The sequence below is a fragment of the Rhinatrema bivittatum genome, chromosome 19, assembly GCF_901001135.1.
Source record: "Rhinatrema bivittatum chromosome 19, aRhiBiv1.1, whole genome shotgun sequence".
Taxonomy (NCBI): domain Eukaryota; kingdom Metazoa; phylum Chordata; class Amphibia; order Gymnophiona; family Rhinatrematidae; genus Rhinatrema; species Rhinatrema bivittatum.
In genome coordinates, this window is record NC_042633.1 from 38659094 (window position 1) to 38679527 (window position 20434).

The window sequence follows — 20434 nt, forward strand, 5'->3', positions numbered from 1 at the left end:
GAGGCAGCCCTGGGGGTGTCCTTCATCAGGCCGAGAGAGGAGGTCAGAGGTTATCTGCTCAACTGAAAGAGACAAAGGGGGTGGGGGGGTAGAAGAGGGAGCTTAATGGGAGGCCCAGGGACACGGCCCACGCCGATTTCCTACAGAGCAATAGGATGAGGGCTTGGGAGGAGGCGGGGGGGAAGTCCCAGCCAAGCACCGCCAACCGCACGAGGAGCAGCCGCCGTATCTTGATAATCTCCCTCCCACGGCCTTATCCCTTCTCTCCACAGTAAGAGGAGGCCCAACGTCAGACGCTTCGCCAGACCCCCACCCACACATAACCTCTTCATCTGCACTCCCCCCAACCCTTCCTATCTGCCCCTCACCTATGTCGGGGACATACTGGAAGCAGAAATGGAGATCTTTATCTGGCAGCTCTGCCACGTTCACCTCAAAACGATCCTGGTACCAGCCTCCCTCACCCGGTTGAATCCCAGCCCGGTCCGGCAGATCAAACAGTTTCCGGTTCTTCTCGCTGTCCTTCAGCTTGACATAGCACTGCTGCGGGCCGTGAAGAGTTCAGCTTCGTTTCGTCATCCACGAACACCTCCCATGGGCTGCAGGAGGTTGAAGGGGAGAGCTGGGAGGGTCACAGAGTGCGCACAATGCCTTCAAAATCCGCCAACCTGAACCCTGCTTACCTCGGGGAGAGGAGATGGCTATGGGGGGAGATGTTTGAGGAGGGAACGGTCTGGAGCTCTCACGCATACAGACACAGGATCTCCTTGGTCAGGAAGGGCAGGAGGAAAGCAGGGGGAGAATGAGATTTAGTGCCTGCCAGAGAGAGCTCTACTCACGTCCTGCATGAACTTCCTGCAGACAGGCCGCATCTCCTTGCTCAGGGCAGCACTGAACATCATGCACTGCTTTCCGTGGGGTGTCTAGCGGAAGATCTCCTGCACATCCCGCCCTCATGTCTGAGGAAGACAGAGAAGCTGGGTAAGCTGGGAGGCCCCCACCTGAGAGGTATCGGTGGCAGGGAAGACGCCCAGCCCATCTACTTCTGGTACAGGGAAAACTGTCAGGAATTTTGACCCAAAACCCCATTTTCCTCTCCCCTTCACCTCCCCGGCTGCTGCAGCATCTTCTCACATTCATTTGAGTAAGAAGTGTTAGACTTTTTCAAGCTCAGCAACTTGTTGCACACAAGGGCCAGGATGCGGCTGAGAGTTTCCACTACAATGTGGGGGCAGCTTTTCCTCATTGTCGTCTTGATGGGAGATGCCCCCAAAAACACAGCAACCTATAAAGCAACCTGTGTACAATTCTGATCGCCGCAACTAAAAAAAGATATAGTTGCACTGGAGAAGGTACAGAGAAGGGCAACCAAAATGATAAAGGGGATGGAACAGCTCCCCTATGAGGAAAGGCTGAAGAGGTTAGGACTTTTCAGCTTGGAGAAGAGACAACTGAGGGGGGATATGATAGGGATGTTTAAGATCATGAGAGGTCTTGAACGAGTAGATGTGAATCGGTTATTTACACTTTCGAATAATAGAAGGACTAGGGGTCATTCCATGAAGTTAGCATGGGGCACATTTAAAACTAATCAGAGAAAGTTCTTTTTCAATCAACGCACAAAGCTCTGGAATTTTTGCCAGAGGACATGGTTAGTGCAGTTAGTATAGCTGTGTTTAAAAAAGGATTGGATAAGTTCTTGGAGGAGAAGTCCATTAACTGCTATTAATCAAGTTTACTTAGGGAATAGCCATTGCTATTAATTGCATCAGTAGCATGGGATCTTCTTAGTGTTTTGGTAATTGCCAGGTTCTTGAGGCCTGGTTTTGGCCTCTGTTGGAAACAGGATGCTGGGCTTGATGGACCCTTGGTCTGACGCAGTATGGCGTTTTCTTATGTTCTTACAGATGGAATGCAAAATGCGTTTGTGTGTGTGGGGAACTGATAAGAGACCAGGACCGAAGTCATATCCTAGTATCAAGCATGCAAAGGCAAACAATGTTTTATAACTCTGCCCCACAGCTCTCCCTCAAACCCTCCCTGTTAAGAACATGCCATACTGGGTCAGACCAAGGGTCCATCAAGCCCAGCATCCTGTTTCTAAAAGTGGCCAATCTAAATCACAAGCACTTGGCAAGTACCCAAAAACTAAGTCCTCATAAAGCACTCAGAGGGGCATGTACTGATCATCCAATTGGAACCTGCAACTGACTTGATACCTCCCCCATCCCAGACTGACCCCCCCTCTGTTATTGCTCCTGAGAACACTTATCCCACACCAGCACCTCCGTTCCCTCCTTTCCCCATTTTGGATCCAAAATATCAGCCCCAAGACGAGCCTCGCTCTATAAACCCATTTTTGATTTGAAGCTAATTACTCGCATTTCTAAACTCAAGCTTCAAGACAGGTTACAAGATCAGATACCATAGATATTTCCCTGTCCCTGGTGTCTATGATGGAAATATCCCAGATCTCCTAAAGCAGTACTGACACCATGCCAGCTGCCAGGATCGGCAATATTACCATCCTGGACGCAGCAGCAGAGGGTGGCATCACTGTCGCTCCTCGTGACCTTGGCTAAGTCACTTCACCCTCCATTGCTTCAGGTACAAATTGAGATTGTGAGCTCTCTGGGGATAGAGAAATACCTACAGTATTTGAATATAGTCTGCTTTGAAGTGCCAAAAAGCAGAATATACATTAAGCCAAATAAACCAACCACCTACAAAGGCTATGTACAACAGAACATAATGTAATCGTATAGCAGCCACACCACACACCTTGACTTTGGTTGTGTAGTTAGAAAAGCATTCACGTTCTTCGCAGAACTGCGAGGCCAACTCCCGTGTAAGGCACATGACCAACTGTGGGACAAGAAGAGAGAAGCATCCATGTTAGAGAGGCAATCTCACCTCCCTCCCCTTTCCACTAATACCCGGCTATCTCCTAGTGAGAAGCATGGGGGCCACACTAGGAGTTGGCAAGCAGGACTTGCTCTGAGTGGCTCCCGCCAAGCAAACCTGTCTCCCAGGTGCAGGCCTTCTAAGCCTCAAAAGGCAAAACCCAAGCTTAAAACCTTGGCTGGGGGGGGGGGGGTGCGTGCTCATTCATAGAGGTGGTGAGAGACGAATTCTTTCGTGTTTAACGGGCACTCAACAGGGTCATGCCCCACCTGAATTTGGTTTATGGGGGAGGAGACATCCCACCTGGCACTGGGGACAGAGATGGGCTAGCGTGGCCAGCACAAGGAGGGCCGTCGCACCCATGCCTGGCCCGGGGATGCACGCATGTCGCACCGTGAGGGGGGAGAGAGAAGGGACAGACAATGCTAACGGCAGCAGGGAAGTTACCCTGCAGCGGGTGCTCGAGACTACAGTCTGCGACATCCCGGAAGCCGGAGGCGTGGGAGCCCTTCACCTCCTAGGGCTCTTCCGGTAGCTCCACTTCCGGTTCCTCCCACCCTGCGCCGAGTTCGATATTTCCATTACTCCGCCAATCAGAAAGCAGCCCCGACTCCGCCCAATCAACTCCTTGTGCTTTCTGATTGGCTGGGAAGATTTCTTTTTCCCTTCCCCACTTTGAGCTCGGCGAATGGAAAGCCATTTCAGCAAAACACACCCGTGATTGGTTGAGATAGGTTCACGTGCTGTTGTGGGTGACGCCATGTTTAGAACGCATAGAAGGACAGACGAGGATCGCAGACGCTGCTTGACGCAAATCAGAGCATTCTGGGACTTGCAGTCCTGTGCTGCTGCAAAGAGGGTTGCGCTTATAATCCTGATACACCGATCCTAAAGTTGTTTCCTTTATATGCAAAATAAAGTTTTAAATTATGTGACAACTTAACAGAAACATAACTCCTGATTTCGGCATCTGTCATATATCCAAAAAAATAGAAACAGGACAGTAGTAAAAGACCATACAGCCTCTCTTGTCTGCTCATCCACCCTACCTCTTCCCCCAGGGAGCCCCTGCATTTATCCAATGCTTCCTGAAATGCAGACTCCATCCTTGTCTGCCCAAGCTCCAGTGGAAGGCAGTTCTATGGAAACATTTCTTTACAAAGTGGATGGTGGATGCATGGATTACTACTGAATCTATCCTCATTCCATCCCCTCCCACTTCATCCACCATCTCTTTTTCTCCCCTCCAGGGATGGCCTAAGCATTCTTTCCCTTCCTCTCCTCCCTAACCCCAGCACTCTTCTTGTTCCCATCCAAGTCACACCACACACACACACACACAGACTTGTGCAACCTCACTCTACCACCTAAGTCCTGGAACCACAGCTGCAGTCTCTCCGCACCTGCTACCTGTAGTGTAGCTCCAGGCTTAGCCCTCCCCTAGTTGCAGACTTACTGAAGGGGAGCAGCACAGAGGCCCAGCCCATGCTCGTAGTGGCAGCTGTGCTCATTTTATAAGTGGCACAGAGTCAAGGGCAGACAGCGCTCCACCTGACCTCACCCCCACCCTCCCCTGCAGGAGTGGAGGAGGGAGAAGGCCCAGTGGCTGCTGGGTCAGGGGTCATATGCTCACTACTACCCCTCCGCACTCATACAAGGAAAGAATACAGCAGGAGGCTCCTTGGGTTTTTTTTTTTTTTAAATAAAAATTTTATTTTTTTGTTTCACAACTGTAAAAATTTGTAAAAACAGCAGAAAAGGACCCAGGCTCCCTCCTTTCGAAAATAAAGCTTAGATCAAAAGCAGCAGCTCCGTCACAAGGTAGTTGGGGAGGGAGGGAGGGGGGGGGGGCGGGGGTATTCCTGGGGATGTCCTCCACCGAGCTGAGGGGGGAGGTCTACGAGACGGTATCACGGAGGTCAGAGGTTATCTGCTCTGCTCAACTGAAAGAGATAAAGAGGGTGGGGGAAGGTAGAAGAGCGTGGTTAATGGTAGGCGCAGGGACATGGCCATTGCCAATTCCCTACAAAGCAACAGGGGGGGGGGGGGGGGGGGGGGAGTCACAGCACCAATACCCACCACCAGCCATAGACAACCTCTTCACCCGCCATCCCCCCCCTCCACCCAGCTCAAGGCACGTACTGTAAGTAGAAATGTCGATCTCGTCTGGCAGCTCTGCCACGTTCACTTCAAAACGATCCTGCACATCGTTCAGGATCTTGGCGTCGCCCTCGTCCGAGACGAAAGTGATAGCTAGGCCTTTGGTGCCGAAACGGCCGGCCCGGGCCACCTGCAGAGAGAGAGAAAGAGCGCAAGAGAAGGTGAGAATGGAGAATGCTGGGAACTCTACATGCCCAGCAGTGGGGGGAGGGGTCAGATGCGGGGCCCAGCAGGAGCCATCAGGCCCCGGGCCCCTCCATCAACCTCTCAGATCCCCCCCGTCCCATCTGTACAGGTAAAGGCCGGAGGAGTTAGGCCTCACCCTATGCAGGTAGGTGTCCGAATCCTCCGGCATGTCGTAGTTAAAGACTATGTTGACCCTCTCGATGTCCATCCCACGTCCGAACAGGTTGGTGGCCACCAGAATCCGCCGCTGGAAATCCTTGAACTGCTGGTAACGAGAAAGCCTGCAAGGGGGGGGGGGATGGAAAAAAAAATAAAATATCCATCTATTTAAGGACCTCCCGCGACCCCCAGCCTGCCCTTTACCCGCTTAATGAGTAACCATCCCGGCACGCTCTCCTCTCCCCCTCTGAGAGCCGCCACCCGTCCCCGGCGATGACCGCACGGGCTCACCTCTCCTCTTGAGGCATCCCCCTGTGAATTGCGATGGCAGGGAAGTTCTGCTCCACCAGCAGCTGAGCCAGGGCAACGCAGCGCTGGACCGACTTCACAAAAATCACCACCTGGAAGAGCCGGAAAGATGCGTTTAAAACCAGACACCACGACGGAGGCCTCCAACAACCCGTAACACACAGTTACACAGTACTGGGCCTGCCCTCACACACACCCAAGTGCCGCCTACCAGCGTCACCTGTAAACTGTGCACGTGCGCACGAGAAAACAAGAGCACGCGCGAGAAAAAGAGAAACAGAACGGCGTTTTCAAAGTACACTGCCCGCATTTGTATGCCACGTCATACCCAGCCCACGAAAAGTTAGGAGGGGAACACTGCAGCCTGGGTGTATTCTGTCTGCTGATCTACAGCTACGGCCCACACCCGAAACAGCTTCCTTCTCTCTCCTATGCAGCAAGCCCACCCGAGGAAAGGACCCTAACGAAATCCCGGACCTTTCAAGCTTTCGGAGATTTGTTTGTGCCGTCAGAATATTAGAGCTAGCAGCGCATGCCTTTCCCTCTCCACCGAGGTAACAGACTCAATACTCTGGCAGGGGAGCTGCAGGGTAGACAGGGGATGAGGTGTCGGAACGAGCCGCCCAGGGTGGTGGCAGGACGATCCTGCCTGGGAGGGAAGGAATTGACTTTTCTCTATCTGTCCAACTCCCTGCCCTACCCACTACGGATCGTTACAGCGGCAGTCTGGGCGTGCTGAATTTCCAAGGAAGCTAACCTGCATGAAGACAAACTGCTTACAGTACCACACAACTTAGCGGTTTTGTAATTTTGCGCTTTTATAATTTATAATTTTATGTTTCTTTTAAGTTTAATTTCTATTTTATGTTTGTTTTCTATTTTAGTTATGTAAACCGTTTTGATTAAACTCTGTTTGTAAAGACGGTATACAAACACTTTTAAATAAATAAATAAATGGGGGTGAGCAATGAGAGGCACTGGTGTTGGATTAAGTATGAGAATTTATACAGAAGTGAGAGAGAACCTGAAAAATAAGAAAAAAAAAGACAGCAGGGCAGATGAACAGGCCAGTGGAGAAATTACTTACCTGATAATTTCGTTTTCCTTAATGTAGGACAGATGGACTCAGGACCAATGGGTATAGTGTACTCCTGCTAGCAGATGGAGACGGATCAGATTTCAATCTGATGTCAGCCTTAGTACATATATCCCTGCAGGAAGTGCAGCTTTTCAGTATTCTCCTCGAAAAGTAATTGTGGATATACTAGTGTTTGGATAACTTGATTAACTTGAATCAGTTGACGTGAATTGTAGCTGGAGACCGCCAGTGTCGTCAACCGAGAAACGCCAACACCCGGTAACTATGGGTGTCTTGACTGGGGGTAAAGTCTGGCTTACCCGTGCTCGTCTTGTTCTCAGGGATTGACACCCGAGGTTTCCATATTTTGAGGCAACCGTGGGCGGGATGCCGAGTCCATCTGTCTACACTAAGGAAAACGAAATTATCAGGTAAGAAATTTCTCCATTTCCTAGCGTGTAGCAGATGGACTCAGGACCAATGGGACGTATAAAAGCTACCCCTGAACCGGGTGGGAGGCTGCCCGTGACCCACTTAGAATTGCTCTTGCAAATGCTGTGTCCTCCCGAGCCTGAACATCCAGATGGTAGAACCTCAAGAAGGTGTGGATGGAGGACCATGTCGCCGCCTTGCAGATCTCGGTGGGAGACAGCATCTTGGTTTCTGCCCAGGACACTGCCTGGGCTCTGGTAGAATGGGCCTTGACCTGTAGAGGCTGTGGCTTGCCAGCTTCTACGTAGGCCGCCTTGATGACTTCCTTGATCCAGTGGGATATGGTTGCCCGCGAGGCCACTTCCCCTTGCCTCTTCCCGCTGTGAAGGACAAACAGATGGTCCGTCTTTCGTACAGATTTCGATCTTTCCAGGTAGCGGACTAGGAGTCTGCCGACATTAAGATGGCGTAGGCGGCGTGAATCTTCCAAGTCCTTATGCTCGTGTCTGGAGATGGCAGAGAGATGGTTTGGTTTAGATGGAAATGAGAAACCACTTTGGAAGGAAGGAGGGGACAGTGCGGAGCTGTATGGATCCTGGCGTGAATCTGAGGAACGGTTCCCGGCAGGAGAGAGCCTGAGGTTGGAGATGCGACGGGCTGAACATATTTCCACTAGCAATGCAGTCTTCAAGGTCTGAAGGAAGCTCCCGCTAGGAAGTAGAGTACTAGATTGAGATTCCATAGGGGCACCGGCCACTTTAGTTGTGGTCGGATTTGCTTGACCCCTCTCAGGAAGTGGGAGACATCTGGATGGGAAGCTAGGCTGATGCCGTCCACTTTGGCTTTGAAGCAGGCCAGCGCGGCCAGTTGAACCTTGATGGAGTTGAGAGACAATCCCTTCTTCAGTCCGTCCTGCAGGAATTCCATGATCATGGGAATTTTGACTGTCGGCGGGAGGATGTCGCGGTCTTCACACCAGGCTTCGAATACTCTCCATATTAGTCTACAAAAGTTAAAGATGTGGAAAACTTGCGTGCTCTGAGCAGGGTGTCGATCACCTCCCTCGAGTATCCGCTCTTCTTCAGGCGAGTCCTCTCAATGGCCAGACCGTAAGAGAGAATCGAGTTAGGTCTTCGTGGAGGATCGGTCCTTGCTGGAGCAGGTCCCTGTGTGGGGGTAGGCACAGAGGGTTCTCCACCAGAAGTCTTCGCATGTCTGCATACCATGGCCTTCTTGGCCAGTCCGGGGCCACTAGAAGTACTAGCCTCCTGTGGTGTGGATGATCCCGCCCAGTAGTGGCCATGGAGGAAAGGCATACAGCAGGTCTTCTTGTGGCCAGATTTGGACGAGGGCATCGATTCCCTGGGATTGAGGGTGTCGTCTGCGACTGAAGAAGTTGGGAACTTGGGCGTTGGACCAGGTTGCCAGAAGATCCATGGCTGGTGTTCCCCAGTGGCCTAATATCAACTGGAAGGCTGTTGTTGACAGCCTTCATTCCCCTGGGTCTAGACTTTCTCTGCTGAGGCAGTCCGCAGTGACGTTGTCTTTTCCCGCGATGTGGGCGGCCGAGATCCCTTGCGGGTTTGCTTCCACCCACGTCATTAGGGGGTCTATTTCCATGGACACCTGTTGGCTTCTGGTTGCTCCCTGGTGGTTGATGTAGTCCACTGTTGTGGCGTTGTCAGACATGACTCTGACAGCTTCTCCTTGGAGTCTGTGACTGAATCGTAGGCAGGCTAGTCTGACTGCCCGGGCTTCCAGTCAGGTTGATGTTCCATCCCGACTCTTCCTTGTCCCATTGCCCCTGGGCCGTCAGTTCCTGACAGTGGGCTCCCCACCCTCGTAAGCTCGCATCCGTGGTGAGCAAGACCCAGGTCGGTGGGGATAGGCTTACTCCCTTGCTCAGATGGTCTTGTAGCCACCATAGGAGCTGGGTTCGTACCTCCGCCGGCAACTGGAGGAGGACGGTGTAGTCATAGGACATCGGGTTCCATCGTGACAGTAGGGAACATTGTAGTGGTCACATGTGGGCCCTTGCCCATGGTACGACTTCTAGGGTTGATGTCATGAGTCCGAGGACTTGGAGGTAGTCCCATACCGTGGGGCGAACGCCATTCAACAGTTTTCTCAGCTGGTCCATCAATTTCCTTCTCCTTGTAACGGGAAGGATGACCTTGTCCTGTTGGGTGTCGAACCAGACTCCCAGGTATTCTAGGGATTGGGAGGGCTGCAGACAGCTCTTGGTTGTGTTGACGACCCACCCAAGGTTTTGCAGTAGGTTCTTGAATTTGGAAGTTGCCTGATGGCTTTCTTCTGGAGATTTTGCTCTGATCAGCCAATCGTCCAGGTACGGGTGTACAAGGATTCCTTCTTTCCCTCAGTGTCGCTGCCACTACCACCAAATAAGCCTGATACTTCACTTTCAATGCATATCCAGCATAGCTCTCTGCTTCAACGGCAGGGGAGAAGAAAACCTGATACTTCACGCATATCCAGCATAGCTCTCTGCTTCAACGGCAGGGGAGAAGAAAAACTGATACTTCACGCATATCCAGCATAGCTCTCTGCTTCAACGGCAGGGGAGAAGAAAAACTGATACTTCACGCATATCCAGCATAGCTCTCTGCTTCAACGGCAGGGGAGAAGAAAAACTGATACTTCACGCATATCCAGCATAGCTCTCTGCTTCAACAGCAGGGGAGAAGAAAAAAGGATTCGCACTCACAAAGCGGGGAGTAGCTGGCTTGTTACGGCGGTTACTACCCCAAACCAAATAAGCCTGATACTTCACTTTCAATGCATATCCTGCTTCAACGGCAGGGGAGAAGAAAAACTGATACTTCACGCATATCCAGCATAGCTCTCTGCTTCAACGGCAGGGGAGAAGAAAAACTGATACTACAAGCATATCCAGCATAGCTCCCTGCTTCAACAGCAGGGAAGAAGAAAAACAACCAATAAGGGCTGAACAACACAGTCTGGGTAAAACAAATAAGCATGGGTGTAGCTTGCTTATTGCGGCGGTTACTTCCCCTAGTACCCATAACTAATCAAGCTTGATATTTCACTTGGTTGCAGCTCCATCACTGCTCTCTACATTAATGGTGGGGGTGGAAGGGAAATAGAACCAAAGAGCTAAGAGAAACAGATAAGTATGAGAAAAAAATGTGAAGCTTGCTGGGCAGACTGGATGGGCCGTTTGGTCTTCTTCTGCCGTCATTTCTATGTTTCTATGTTTCTATGGTGAACGTCCGAGGGGCAGTGGCTAGTCCGAAGGGTAGCGCTCGGAACTGGTAGTGGTGGTCCATGTTCTGCGAAGCGTAGGAAGCGCTGGTGGTCGTGATGAACCGGAATGTGCAGATACGCTGTCGACAGATCCAGGGAGATCAGAAATTGTCCAGGCTGTACCGCCCTTATGACCAAACGTAGGGTTTCCACGCGGAAGTGTGGTACCCCTCAGGTAGGGGTTGACAGAATTAAGGTCCAGGATGGGCCGGAACGTTCCCTCTTTCTTGGGGACGATAAAATAGATGGAATAGCGCCCAGTATTTTGTTGGTGCTTGGGCACCGGTGTTATTGCCTCTAGGGAGAGCAATTTTGTCAGTGTGGTTTCCACTGCCGTCCTCTTGGAGGGGGAGTGGCAAGGGGATTTCACAAATTTGTCTGGAGGGATGCTGTGGAAGTCCAGATAGTATCCCTCTCGAATGATGGTTAGGACCCACTTGTCCGACGTTATCTCGACCCATCTTCAGTTTGGATTTTCTAACTCTGTGCGAGTGTGTGTATAGTCCCGAACTGCTAAGGAGACGGAGGAATACTGAAGAGCATGGCGTCCTGCAGGGGTATATGTAGTGTTGACATCAGACTATACCCATTGGTCCTGAGTCCATCTGCTACACGCTAGGAAATTGGTCTTTTTCTGCTGTCATCTACTATGCTAGCAAGCTTCCCCCTATGTTATGTAAAGGCTGCACTGCGCTTAACGAGGGAAGCAGACATGAAACTAGGGGCCGGCGTCTGGTCCGAGCTTACTTCAGTTTTCCCATCCAACCAGCCCTAGAATTTCAATTCTCCTAGGCCCTGTCCATGTCACAGGCAGGTACCCTGGGGAGTCTCCCATCTACTATCAGGAGAGCACAATACCCATTGGTCCTGAGTCCATCTGGCTACACGCTAGGAAATTTCAGTTCTCCTAGGCCCTATCCATGTCACAGGCAGGTACCCTGGGGAGCGTCTTCCCCCTCCCCACCCCTGTTCAGTGGGAACCAGCACCAGCCGCCCTCACCTGGTTGAATTCCAGCACGTCCAGCAGATCAAATAGTTTCCGGTTCTTCTCGCTGTCCTTCAACTTGACGTAGTACTGCTGCAGGCCGTGAAGAGTCAGCTTCGTTTCGTCATCCACGAACACCTCCATGGGCTGCAGAGGGTTTAAGGGGAGAGCAGGGAGGGTCACAGAGTGCGCCTTGCCGCCCAGTGAGGGAAAGCAGGAGCTTTTTTTTGTCGGTGGGGGCACGATATTTAGTGCATGCAAGCTACTTACATCCTGCATGAACTTCCTGCAGACAGGCCGGATCTCCTTGCTCAGGGTAGCACTGAACATCATGCACTGCTTTTCGTGGGGTGTCTGGCGGAAGATCTCCTGCACATCCCGTCTCATGTCTGAGGAAGACAGAGAGAAGCTGGGTAAGCTGGCTGGCCCCCACCCGAGAGGTATCGGTGGCAGGGAAGTCGCCCAGCCCATCTATTTCTGGTACAGGGTAAACTGTCAGGAATTTGACACAAATCCTCCTTCCCCCTCCCACCTACCCAGCTGCTCCAGCATCTTGTCACATTCATCCAGCACAAAGTGCTTGACGTTTTTCAAATTCAGGGTCTTCTGGTGCACCAGGGCGAGGATGCGGCCGGGGGTCCCCACCAAGATGTGGGGGCAGCTTTTCCTCATTGCCTCCTCGTCCTTCTTGATAGAGAGGCCTCCAAAGAAGACAGCAACCTGCAGAGATGGAACACGGCGAGGCGGAGAATTGAAATGCGTCCAGGTCCTGGTTCCAAGCATGCAAAGCCAAGTAAAGCTTTACGACCCTCGCAACCCCCCCCCCCGAGCCCACGTAAAGCACTCAGAGGGGCACGTGCTGGTCATCCAATCGGAACTTGCAACTGACACCTCCCCCATCCCAGACTGACCCTACCTCCTCTAGTATTGCTCCCGAGAACACTTATCCCACACCAGCACCTCCATTCCCTTTTTGCATCCAAACCATCAGCCCCCAAGTCAAGCCTAGCTCTATAAACCCAGTTTCAACTTGACGTTATCTACTCCCTTTTCCAAACTCAAGCTTCAAGGCAGGTTATAAGATCAGGTACCATAGATATTTCCCTGCCCCCCCCGAGGGCTTTCATTTTAAGTTTGTACTGGAAGTAAAGAAGGGCGAAACAACGAGCCCAAGGTCACAGAAGACCTCAGCGGAAGCAGCAGGATTTGAAGAACCAGGCCACTGCTCTAGCTACTGGGCTGTCTCTCTACAATTCAATCCTACAACCTTACCCCAGTATTGACTCTGCCCTCTCAGCAGTAAAATATCAAAAGGTTGAGGGGATGGTTGGACAAGCAACCACCTAAATCTCTTACTCCTCAACACGATTATCCAGCTGCAGACCCCCCAGGCCTGGAATTCTACACATGCAATGGGTAACATGGACATCAAGCTTTATGACAGTTAGTTCTGCTTTAGGAGAAATGACATAACACCATGACAGCTGCCAGGATCGGCATCACTGCCATCCCGGACACAGCAGCAGCAGCAGAGGGTGGCACCACCGTCGCTCCTTGTGATCTCGGGCTCGTCCCTTCACCCTCCACTGCCTCCGGCACAAACTGAGATTTTTGAGCCCTCTGGGGACAGAGAAATATCTACAATATCAAACAAAAAACAAAACACTATACAACAATCAGACAAGGCAGCCACAGCACACACCTTGACGTTGGTCATGTACTTAGAGAAACGTTCGTATTCCTTGCTGATCTGGAAGGCCAACTCTCGCGTGTGACACATGACCAGGACAGTTATCTGCAGGACATGAGAGAAAACCATCCATGTTAAGAAGATCATTTCACCAGCTCCCCCCCCCCGAGCTTCATCTCATTACCACCCAGCTATCTCCAGAGTGCAAAGGTTATGTGGGACACTGCATGCCAGGGAACCAAGTATTGATGTGAGCGGCCCCCCACCAAGCAAACCTACCTCCCGGCTGCAAACATCTCAAAAGGCAAAACCTAAGCGCTGTCAAAATGTTTGCGCTCTTATTATCTTGTATTTGACTACTTAATAAAACCTAAATTGAAAAAAAAAAAAAACCCCAAAACCTTAACCTCATAGAGGCGATTACACTAAAAGAAGAATTCTGTTGAGTCTTAACGTTCTGTAACCCCCCTCCTAAAACCAAAGGGCCCTTCAATAGGATAATGCGCCACCTTCGTGTATTTTATGGTGGCACTGGGGGCAGAGAAGGGCTAGAGTGGAGGCAGCCATCGTACCTGTCCTTCCATTGGCTCGATCTGCTGTAGGGTGGCCAGCACAAAGACGGCCGTCTTGCCCATGCCCGACTTGGCCTGGCACAGGACATCCATGCCCAGGATGGCCTGTGGGATGCACTCATGTTGCACTGTGGGGGAGGAAGGGAGAGAGAGACACAAATAATGCTAATGTCAGCCAAGGCTGGAGTTCCTGAATATCGGGGGGGGGGGGGGGGGGGGGGAGGGAGAGGTGGAGAGAACACCACCAACTAGGGCGAGGGCGCTCACCTTCCGAAGGGTGCTCAAAGCCACAGTCTACGATGGCCCGGAGCAGCTCGGGCTTGAGCAGGAAGTCCCGGAAGCCGGAGCTGTGGATGGAGACATAGGAACCCTTCACGTCCTTCTTGGCGGGGGCTGGGGTGGCATCGGCCACGGCCTGAGGCTCTTCATCCTCCTCGTAGTCCAATAGCTCCTGTTCCGCATCCTGTTCTGCCATGGCTTGGGGGAGGCGAGAGAGAGAGAAAAGGGTGGCAACTATTAGCCATCCTCCCTAGGTGGAGGCGGTGGTTGGCTGGCTTTCATCCTCACCCTCATATGGGGGAGGGGGGGGGTAGGATTTGGCTAGGCTCCGATTCGCATCCTGGGCAAGGGGGGAGGGGGAATCCCCTCTTTTCTTCCTCCCGCGGAGGGGGGTCCCCCCCGATTCCCCGGCGTCTCTCCTACTCCCCCCTCCCCCGAGCTCTGGAACCCCCGGCGGCCCCCTCCATAACTCAGGCCTCAATCCGATCCTCCCCCTCCCCTTTACTTTCCCTTCCAGGTCTGCTGCCCAGCCTTCCGGCCCCCCCACGCCTTACCCTATCCCCCGCGGCCCGGTTCTCACCTCCCGGGGCCGCTCACGTGCCCCCCTCTACGCTTTCTCCTTTATCTCGGCGCCAACAGGAACTACCGGTTCCCCCCACGCCGTGTTTCCACCGAACGCACGCCGCCTTCAGCGCTTCCATTGGTCAGCTCACCCGCCTATCACCTCCTTCTGCTTTCTGATTGACGGAGCGAACTCTATTGCCTCCCTCCCCGCCCCCCCAACCTCCAGCTCGGCCCAATCCACCGGAAGTCGGCCGTGATTGGCCGAGGTGGGCGGGCGCCAGTTGCGCCCTATTTGTTGTGGGTGACGCCATGTTTAGTAAGGGTAGAAGGACACAGAGTTTCCAAATGCCGCGAGATTGCGTGGCAAAAACGCGGACGCAGGCCGATGCAGGGTATGGCAGTCCGGGACTTGTAGTCCCGTGGGCTATAAATTGGGTACCTCCTATCTCGGAGCTCCCACCCAGGAAAAAGATCTAGGCAATGCATCATAGTGGATAATACTTTAAAACCGTGGGCTCAGTGTGCTGCAGCAGTCAAAAAAGCAAACACAATGTTAGGACTTGTTAGAAAGGGAAAGGATAATACAACAGAAAATGTCATAATGCCTCTGTATCCGCTCCATGGTGAGACCCCATCTTGAATACTGTGTACAATTCTGGTCTCTGCATCTCAAAAAAGATATAATTGCCATGGAGAAGGTACAGAGAAGGGCAACCAAAATGATAAAGGGGATGGAACAGCTCCCCTATGAGGAAAGGCTGAAGAGGTTAGGACTGTTCAGCTTGGAGAAGAGACGGCTGAGGGGGGATATGATAGAGGTGTTTAAAATCATGAGAGCTCTTGAACGAGTAGATGTGACTCGGTTATTTACACTTTAGAATAATAGAAGGACTAGGGGGCATTCCATGAAGTTAGCAAGTAGCACATTTAAGACTAATCGGAGAACATTCTTTTTCACTCAACGCACAATAAAGCTCTGGAATTTGTTGCCAGAGGATGTGGTTAGTGCATTTAATGTAGCTGGGTTTAAAAAAGGTTTGGATAAGTTCTTGGAGGAGAAGTCCATTAACGGCTATTAATCAAGTTTACTTAGGGAATAGCCACTGCTATTAATGGCATCAGTAGCACGGGATCTTCTTGGTGTTTGGGTAATTGCCAGGTTCTTGTGGCCTGGTTTGGCCTCTGTTGGAGGCAGAATGCTGGGCTTAATGGACCCTTGGTCTGACCCAGCATGGCAATTTCTTATGTTCTGCTTATAGTCCTGCCATGCTGGTTATACTAGAGTTAAGTTTCCCTTTTTATGCAAAAGTTTTAAATTGTGTGAAACCTTAACAGTTCAGCTCCTGATTTGTAGCTTACTTGCAAGTGTGGCGCAGAATTTTCAAATATTTATTTATTTATTTAACATTTTTTGTATACTGTATATTCGGTTTTGCCATCAAAATGTCCTACCCCTTTCCAGGGGATGTTAGCACAAGCAGAACCAACACCCCCCCCCCCCCCCCCCTCCAAACTCAGAGGGACTTCATTGTTTATATTCGATCCAACTCACATCGGGCACTAGAGGGCCCTCCAGCTCAAGATCCGACTCTGAGTGGGCTACCATCTCATAGCAGCTCTGATGGCCTTCAGTAAGGGAGAAGGAGCCCTTTGACCTCGGATGCACAGGCTTATGAACAAAAACATAGGGGACTGGGCCCATGCAGTTGTTTGGGTCCAGCTCTTGGCCATTGTCCTTCTTCGGGCTTACCACTACTCTCCATGCTAAAGGAGATAGCCCATCCTCGCTCCCCCCCCCCCCCCCCCAACTCCTTTTGGTACTTTATAAGAGAAGCTGTCTCTTGCTGTGTAAGAGTCTCTCAAATTCAGGAAACTTATTTTGACAATGTATGCATATTTTGTCAACTCCATAATATACAAAGTTATTAAAAAGTAATAGGGAAAATAATGTTAACAGTAACATAACTTTCCAAGTACAGAAGAGAAATTCCTAGGCCTTGGTGCTGCTTCACATTATCCCTGGTCTTATCACGGCACTAGCCCGGCTACGGTTTCTTCAGGACTATCTGGAGGCTTTCCTGCTCCTCCTTTTGTGGGCAGCCTTTGATTTTGGGGGAAATCCGAGGTGCACCTCGGGCGTGCATTTGGACTTTGCCCAAGGGAGGAGGAAGAACTGCAGAGTCCTTCTTCTTATTGGGTCTCTGACGGAGGAGGCGTGGCTGGAGTGAGGGGGTGGACGCTGTGGGGGAAGCGGCCAATGGTCGGCTGGCTAGGTGGGTTTCGGGGGTGGGCAAGCGCGGGAGCGCGCGGCCGCCATACAGGCGAAGCGGGAGGCGGGGCCGAAGAGAGGGCGGAGCTTGTGGCGGTGGGGCGCAGCTCTCGTCCCCGTAAAAGTGGGCTGGAGGGGAGGAGCTTGTGGTGGTGGCGGAGGCGGTACGTGTAGGTGTGAGACGGGCGGAGAAGGGAGAGGAACTTGTGGCAGCGCTTGAGGGTGTGAAGCCGGAGGCGGGGGGTTAGAAGGAAGGGGAGGAGCTTGTGGCGGCGGCGATTGTAGATGGGAGGCGGGGTTGGAGTGGGAGGAGCTTGTGGCAGCGGCGCGCGGTGCTTCTGGATCGGATGCGGGGTTGGAGGGGGAGGAGCTTGTGGTGGCGGCGGCGCCGCAGATGGGAAGCGGGAGGCGGGGTTTGAGGAACAGAGGGAGGAGCTTGTGGCGGCGGCGCGCGGCGACTGTAGATGGGATGCGGGGTTGGAGGGGAGGGGAAGAGCTTGTGGTGGCGGCGGCGCTGGTAGATGAGTGCAGGGTTGGAGGGGCAGAGGGATGAGCTTGTAGCGGCGGCGATTGTGGATGGGATGCGGAGTTGGAGGGGAGGAGCTTGTAGCGGCAGCGCTGGTAGATGGATGCGGGAGGCGGGCTTGGAGGGGAGGAGCGGCGTAGATGGGAGGCGGGATTAGAGGGGCAAAGGGAGGAGCTTGCGGCGGCGATTGTAGATGGGAGGCGGGGTTTGAAGGGAGGAGCTTATGGCGGAGGCGCGCGGCGCTGGTAGATGGATGCGGGAGGCGGGGTTGGAGGGGAGGAGCGGCGTAGATGGGAAGCGGGAGGCGGGATTGGAGGGGCAGTGGGAGGAGCTTGCGGCGGCGATTGCAGATGGGAGGCGGGGTTGGAAGGGAGGAGCTTATGGCGGCGGCGCGCGGCGCTGGTAGATGGATGCGGGAGGCGGGGTTGGAGGGGAGGGGCTGCCGCTGGTGGAGGGGGCGCGCGCTCTGTCCTCAGCGCGAGTCCCGGAGGCCGGGAGTGGGGCAGAGGGAGCTGCGGTGACGGGGGGCGGCCACCCGGCGGAGGTTCTCCTCCTTCTTTCCTTCCCCGGCGGGGGGCGGCGAGGAGTCCTACCGATGGGGAATCCGCTGTATCCGCCGTGCTGGCGGTGACCGAGGGGCGCCGGGGGAGAGACCGAGAACAGGGGAGCCGCTACCCCTCCTCAGCCCGGCAGCGATGGCCAACGATTCGGTGCAGGTAAGCAAAGGGTGCAGGGAGGGGAGAGTTTACAGCCGAGGCAGGTTATTAAATATGCACCCGGGATCTTTCCATCATAGACACCCGGGACAAGGTATTATATATGCACCCGCGATCTTGCCATCATAGACACCCGGGACACATTATTACATATGCACCCCGGATATCTCCATCATCAACTACCGGGACAAGTTGTTACATACGCACCCGGGATAGTTCCATCATAGGCACCCAGGACGCTATTACATATACCCCGGGACAAGTTATTATATATGCACCTAGGATCTTTCCATCATAGACAATCGGGATGTTATTACATATACACCCGGGACAAGGTATTACATATGCACCCGGGACATCTCCATCATAGGCACCCGGGACAAGTTGTTACATATGGACCTAGGATATCTCCATCATAGACAACCGGGACACGTTATTATATATACACCCGGGATCTCTCCATCATAGACAGCCGGGACAAGTTATTATATATGCAGCCGGGATCTCTCCATCATAGACAGCCGGGACACATTATTACATATGTACCCCGGATATCTCCATCATAGACAGCCGGGACAAGTTATTATATATGCAGCCGGGATATCTCCATCATAGACAACCGGGACAAGTTATTACATATGCACCCGAGATATCTCCATCATAGACAACCGGGACAAGTTATTACATATGCACCCGGGATCTCTCCATCATAGACACCCGGGACGTTATTACATATACAGCCGGGATATCTCCATCATAGACAGCCGGGACAAGTTATTACATATGCACCCGGGATCTCTCCATCATAGACACCCGGGACAAGTTATTACATATGCATCCGGGATATCTCCATCATAGACAGCCGGGACAAGTTATTACATATGCACCCGGGATATCTCCGGGACAAGTTATTACATATGCAGCCGGGATATCTCCATCATAGACACCCGGGACGTTATTACATATACAGCTGGGACAAGTTATTACATATGCACCCAGGATATCTCCATCATAGACAACCGGGACAAGTTATTACATATGCAGCCGGGATATCTCCATCATAGACAGCTGGGACAAGTTATTACATATGCAGCCGGGATATCTCCATCATAGACAGCCAGGACAAGTTATTAGATATATTTATTTATTTATTTATGGTTTTTATATACCGATCTTCTTACATTATATGCAAATCAAATCGGTTTACAGATAACATATACATTGGTGTATCCCATCATAGACAACTGGGTCAAGTTATTGCATATACACACAGGACATTTCCATTGTAGACATCCGGGACAAGTTATTACATATAAACTTTGGATATTTCCATCATAGACATCCTGGACACACAAATATCACAGACACCTGAGATATCCCCATCATAGACACCCAAGCACATGCATATCACATAGACACCTGCAATATCTCCAACTTAGTCACCCGGGATATCTCCATTTTAGATGCCTTGGGACGACGATATCTCCATCGTAGACACTTGGGCACATACATTATTAATATATCTCACTTATACTTCTGGGATATCTCCAGGGACAAGTTATTACATATACACCTGGGATATCTTCACATCCGGGACAAACATATTTCCCATAAGACACCTGAGACACACCTATTCACCAGGGAACATCTCCAGCATATATACAACTGAGGACACAGATTATTTATTTATTTATCTATCTGATCTTAGATTCTGCAATTCTAAAAATATATTTTGGTTGTCTGTTATAGAAGCCCCTGGGTGTCTATGATGGATATATCCCAGGTACCTAGGATATATGTGTGTCCCCCAGGTGTCTGTGATGGAGATGTGCTGGGTGTCTGAATGATATATGATGTGCCCCAAGTATATATGATATCAGGGTCACCAGGTATATATAAATATCAGATGTGTTCGGAGGATACAAGATGTGGGAGAACCTGGATGTATATATAACGTGTGCGCCCTATATGTGATGTATGTTGTGCCCTGGGTGCATATGACACTAGTATCCCAGGTTTGAGTGTGAATATATATATATATGAGATATCCCAGGTGTATATGATTTCAGTCTCCCTGGGTATGTATTTGTACCCTAGGTAAATATATATTTTTTTATTATTATTATTTATTTAAGGAGTTACGCTAGATGTATATGAAATAGAAATCCAGGGCATGCATGCCTCCTTATCTTTCCCTTCTCTGCCCTCCCTCTCCCTCGGGACACTGGGATCCCATGCTTCCCTAGTTTCACCGTCTGCCTTCTTACCAATGGCCTTCACCGGAAGATCCTTCTTCCAGTCTACCTGCAGACTCTACATT

General features: G+C 51.6%; 2 protein-coding genes across 3 annotated transcripts in view; one reads left to right on the forward strand and one right to left on the reverse strand.

The window, feature by feature from the left end:
• Positions 1-37: 37 nt before the first annotated feature.
• On the reverse strand, positions 38-14775 carry LOC115080164 (ATP-dependent RNA helicase DDX39A). 2 transcript variants are annotated; one of them, XM_029584261.1, is made up of 12 exons: positions 14620-14775; positions 14028-14237; positions 13761-13888; positions 13201-13293; positions 12035-12218; positions 11769-11887; positions 11514-11645; positions 5701-5810; positions 5387-5531; positions 5047-5194; positions 4835-4847; positions 38-54 (listed from the first exon to the last, which is right to left on the reverse strand). In XM_029584261.1, the coding sequence occupies exons 2-12, from the start codon at positions 14233-14235 to the stop codon at positions 51-53; spliced, it is 1284 nt and encodes a 427-aa protein (XP_029440121.1). In that variant the 5' UTR covers positions 14236-14237; positions 14620-14775; the 3' UTR covers positions 38-50. The 2 variants fall into 2 exon arrangements, with proteins under 2 accessions (XP_029440121.1, XP_029440122.1); XM_029584262.1 differs by lacking the exon at positions 38-54 and having other exon boundaries at positions 4629-4847; positions 14594-14686.
• A 3088-nt stretch (positions 14776-17863) lies between these two features.
• The window catches only part of LOC115080132 (serine/threonine-protein kinase N1-like), a 72023-nt gene continuing 69452 nt past the window's right edge, over positions 17864-20434 (forward strand). Inside the window, exon 1 of the mRNA XM_029584180.1 lies at positions 17864-18114. Within this exon, the coding sequence (XP_029440040.1) occupies positions 18094-18114 (21 nt within the window). The 5' untranslated portion in view covers positions 17864-18093. The remainder of the gene's footprint in view (positions 18115-20434) is intronic.

Coding starts and splice junctions, on each gene's coding strand:
- LOC115080164 (XM_029584261.1), bottom strand. CDS start 14,235: ATGGCAGAACAGGATGCGGAACAGGAGCTATTGGACTACGAGGAGGAT. Junction 12,219..13,200: donor AGTACATGACCAACGTCAAG/GTGTGTGCTGTG, acceptor CCATCTCTGCAG/GTTGCTGTCTTCTTTGGAGG. Junction 11,646..11,768: donor GCAGGAAGTTCATGCAGGAT/GTAAGTAGCTTG, acceptor AACCCTCTGCAG/CCCATGGAGGTGTTCGTGGA.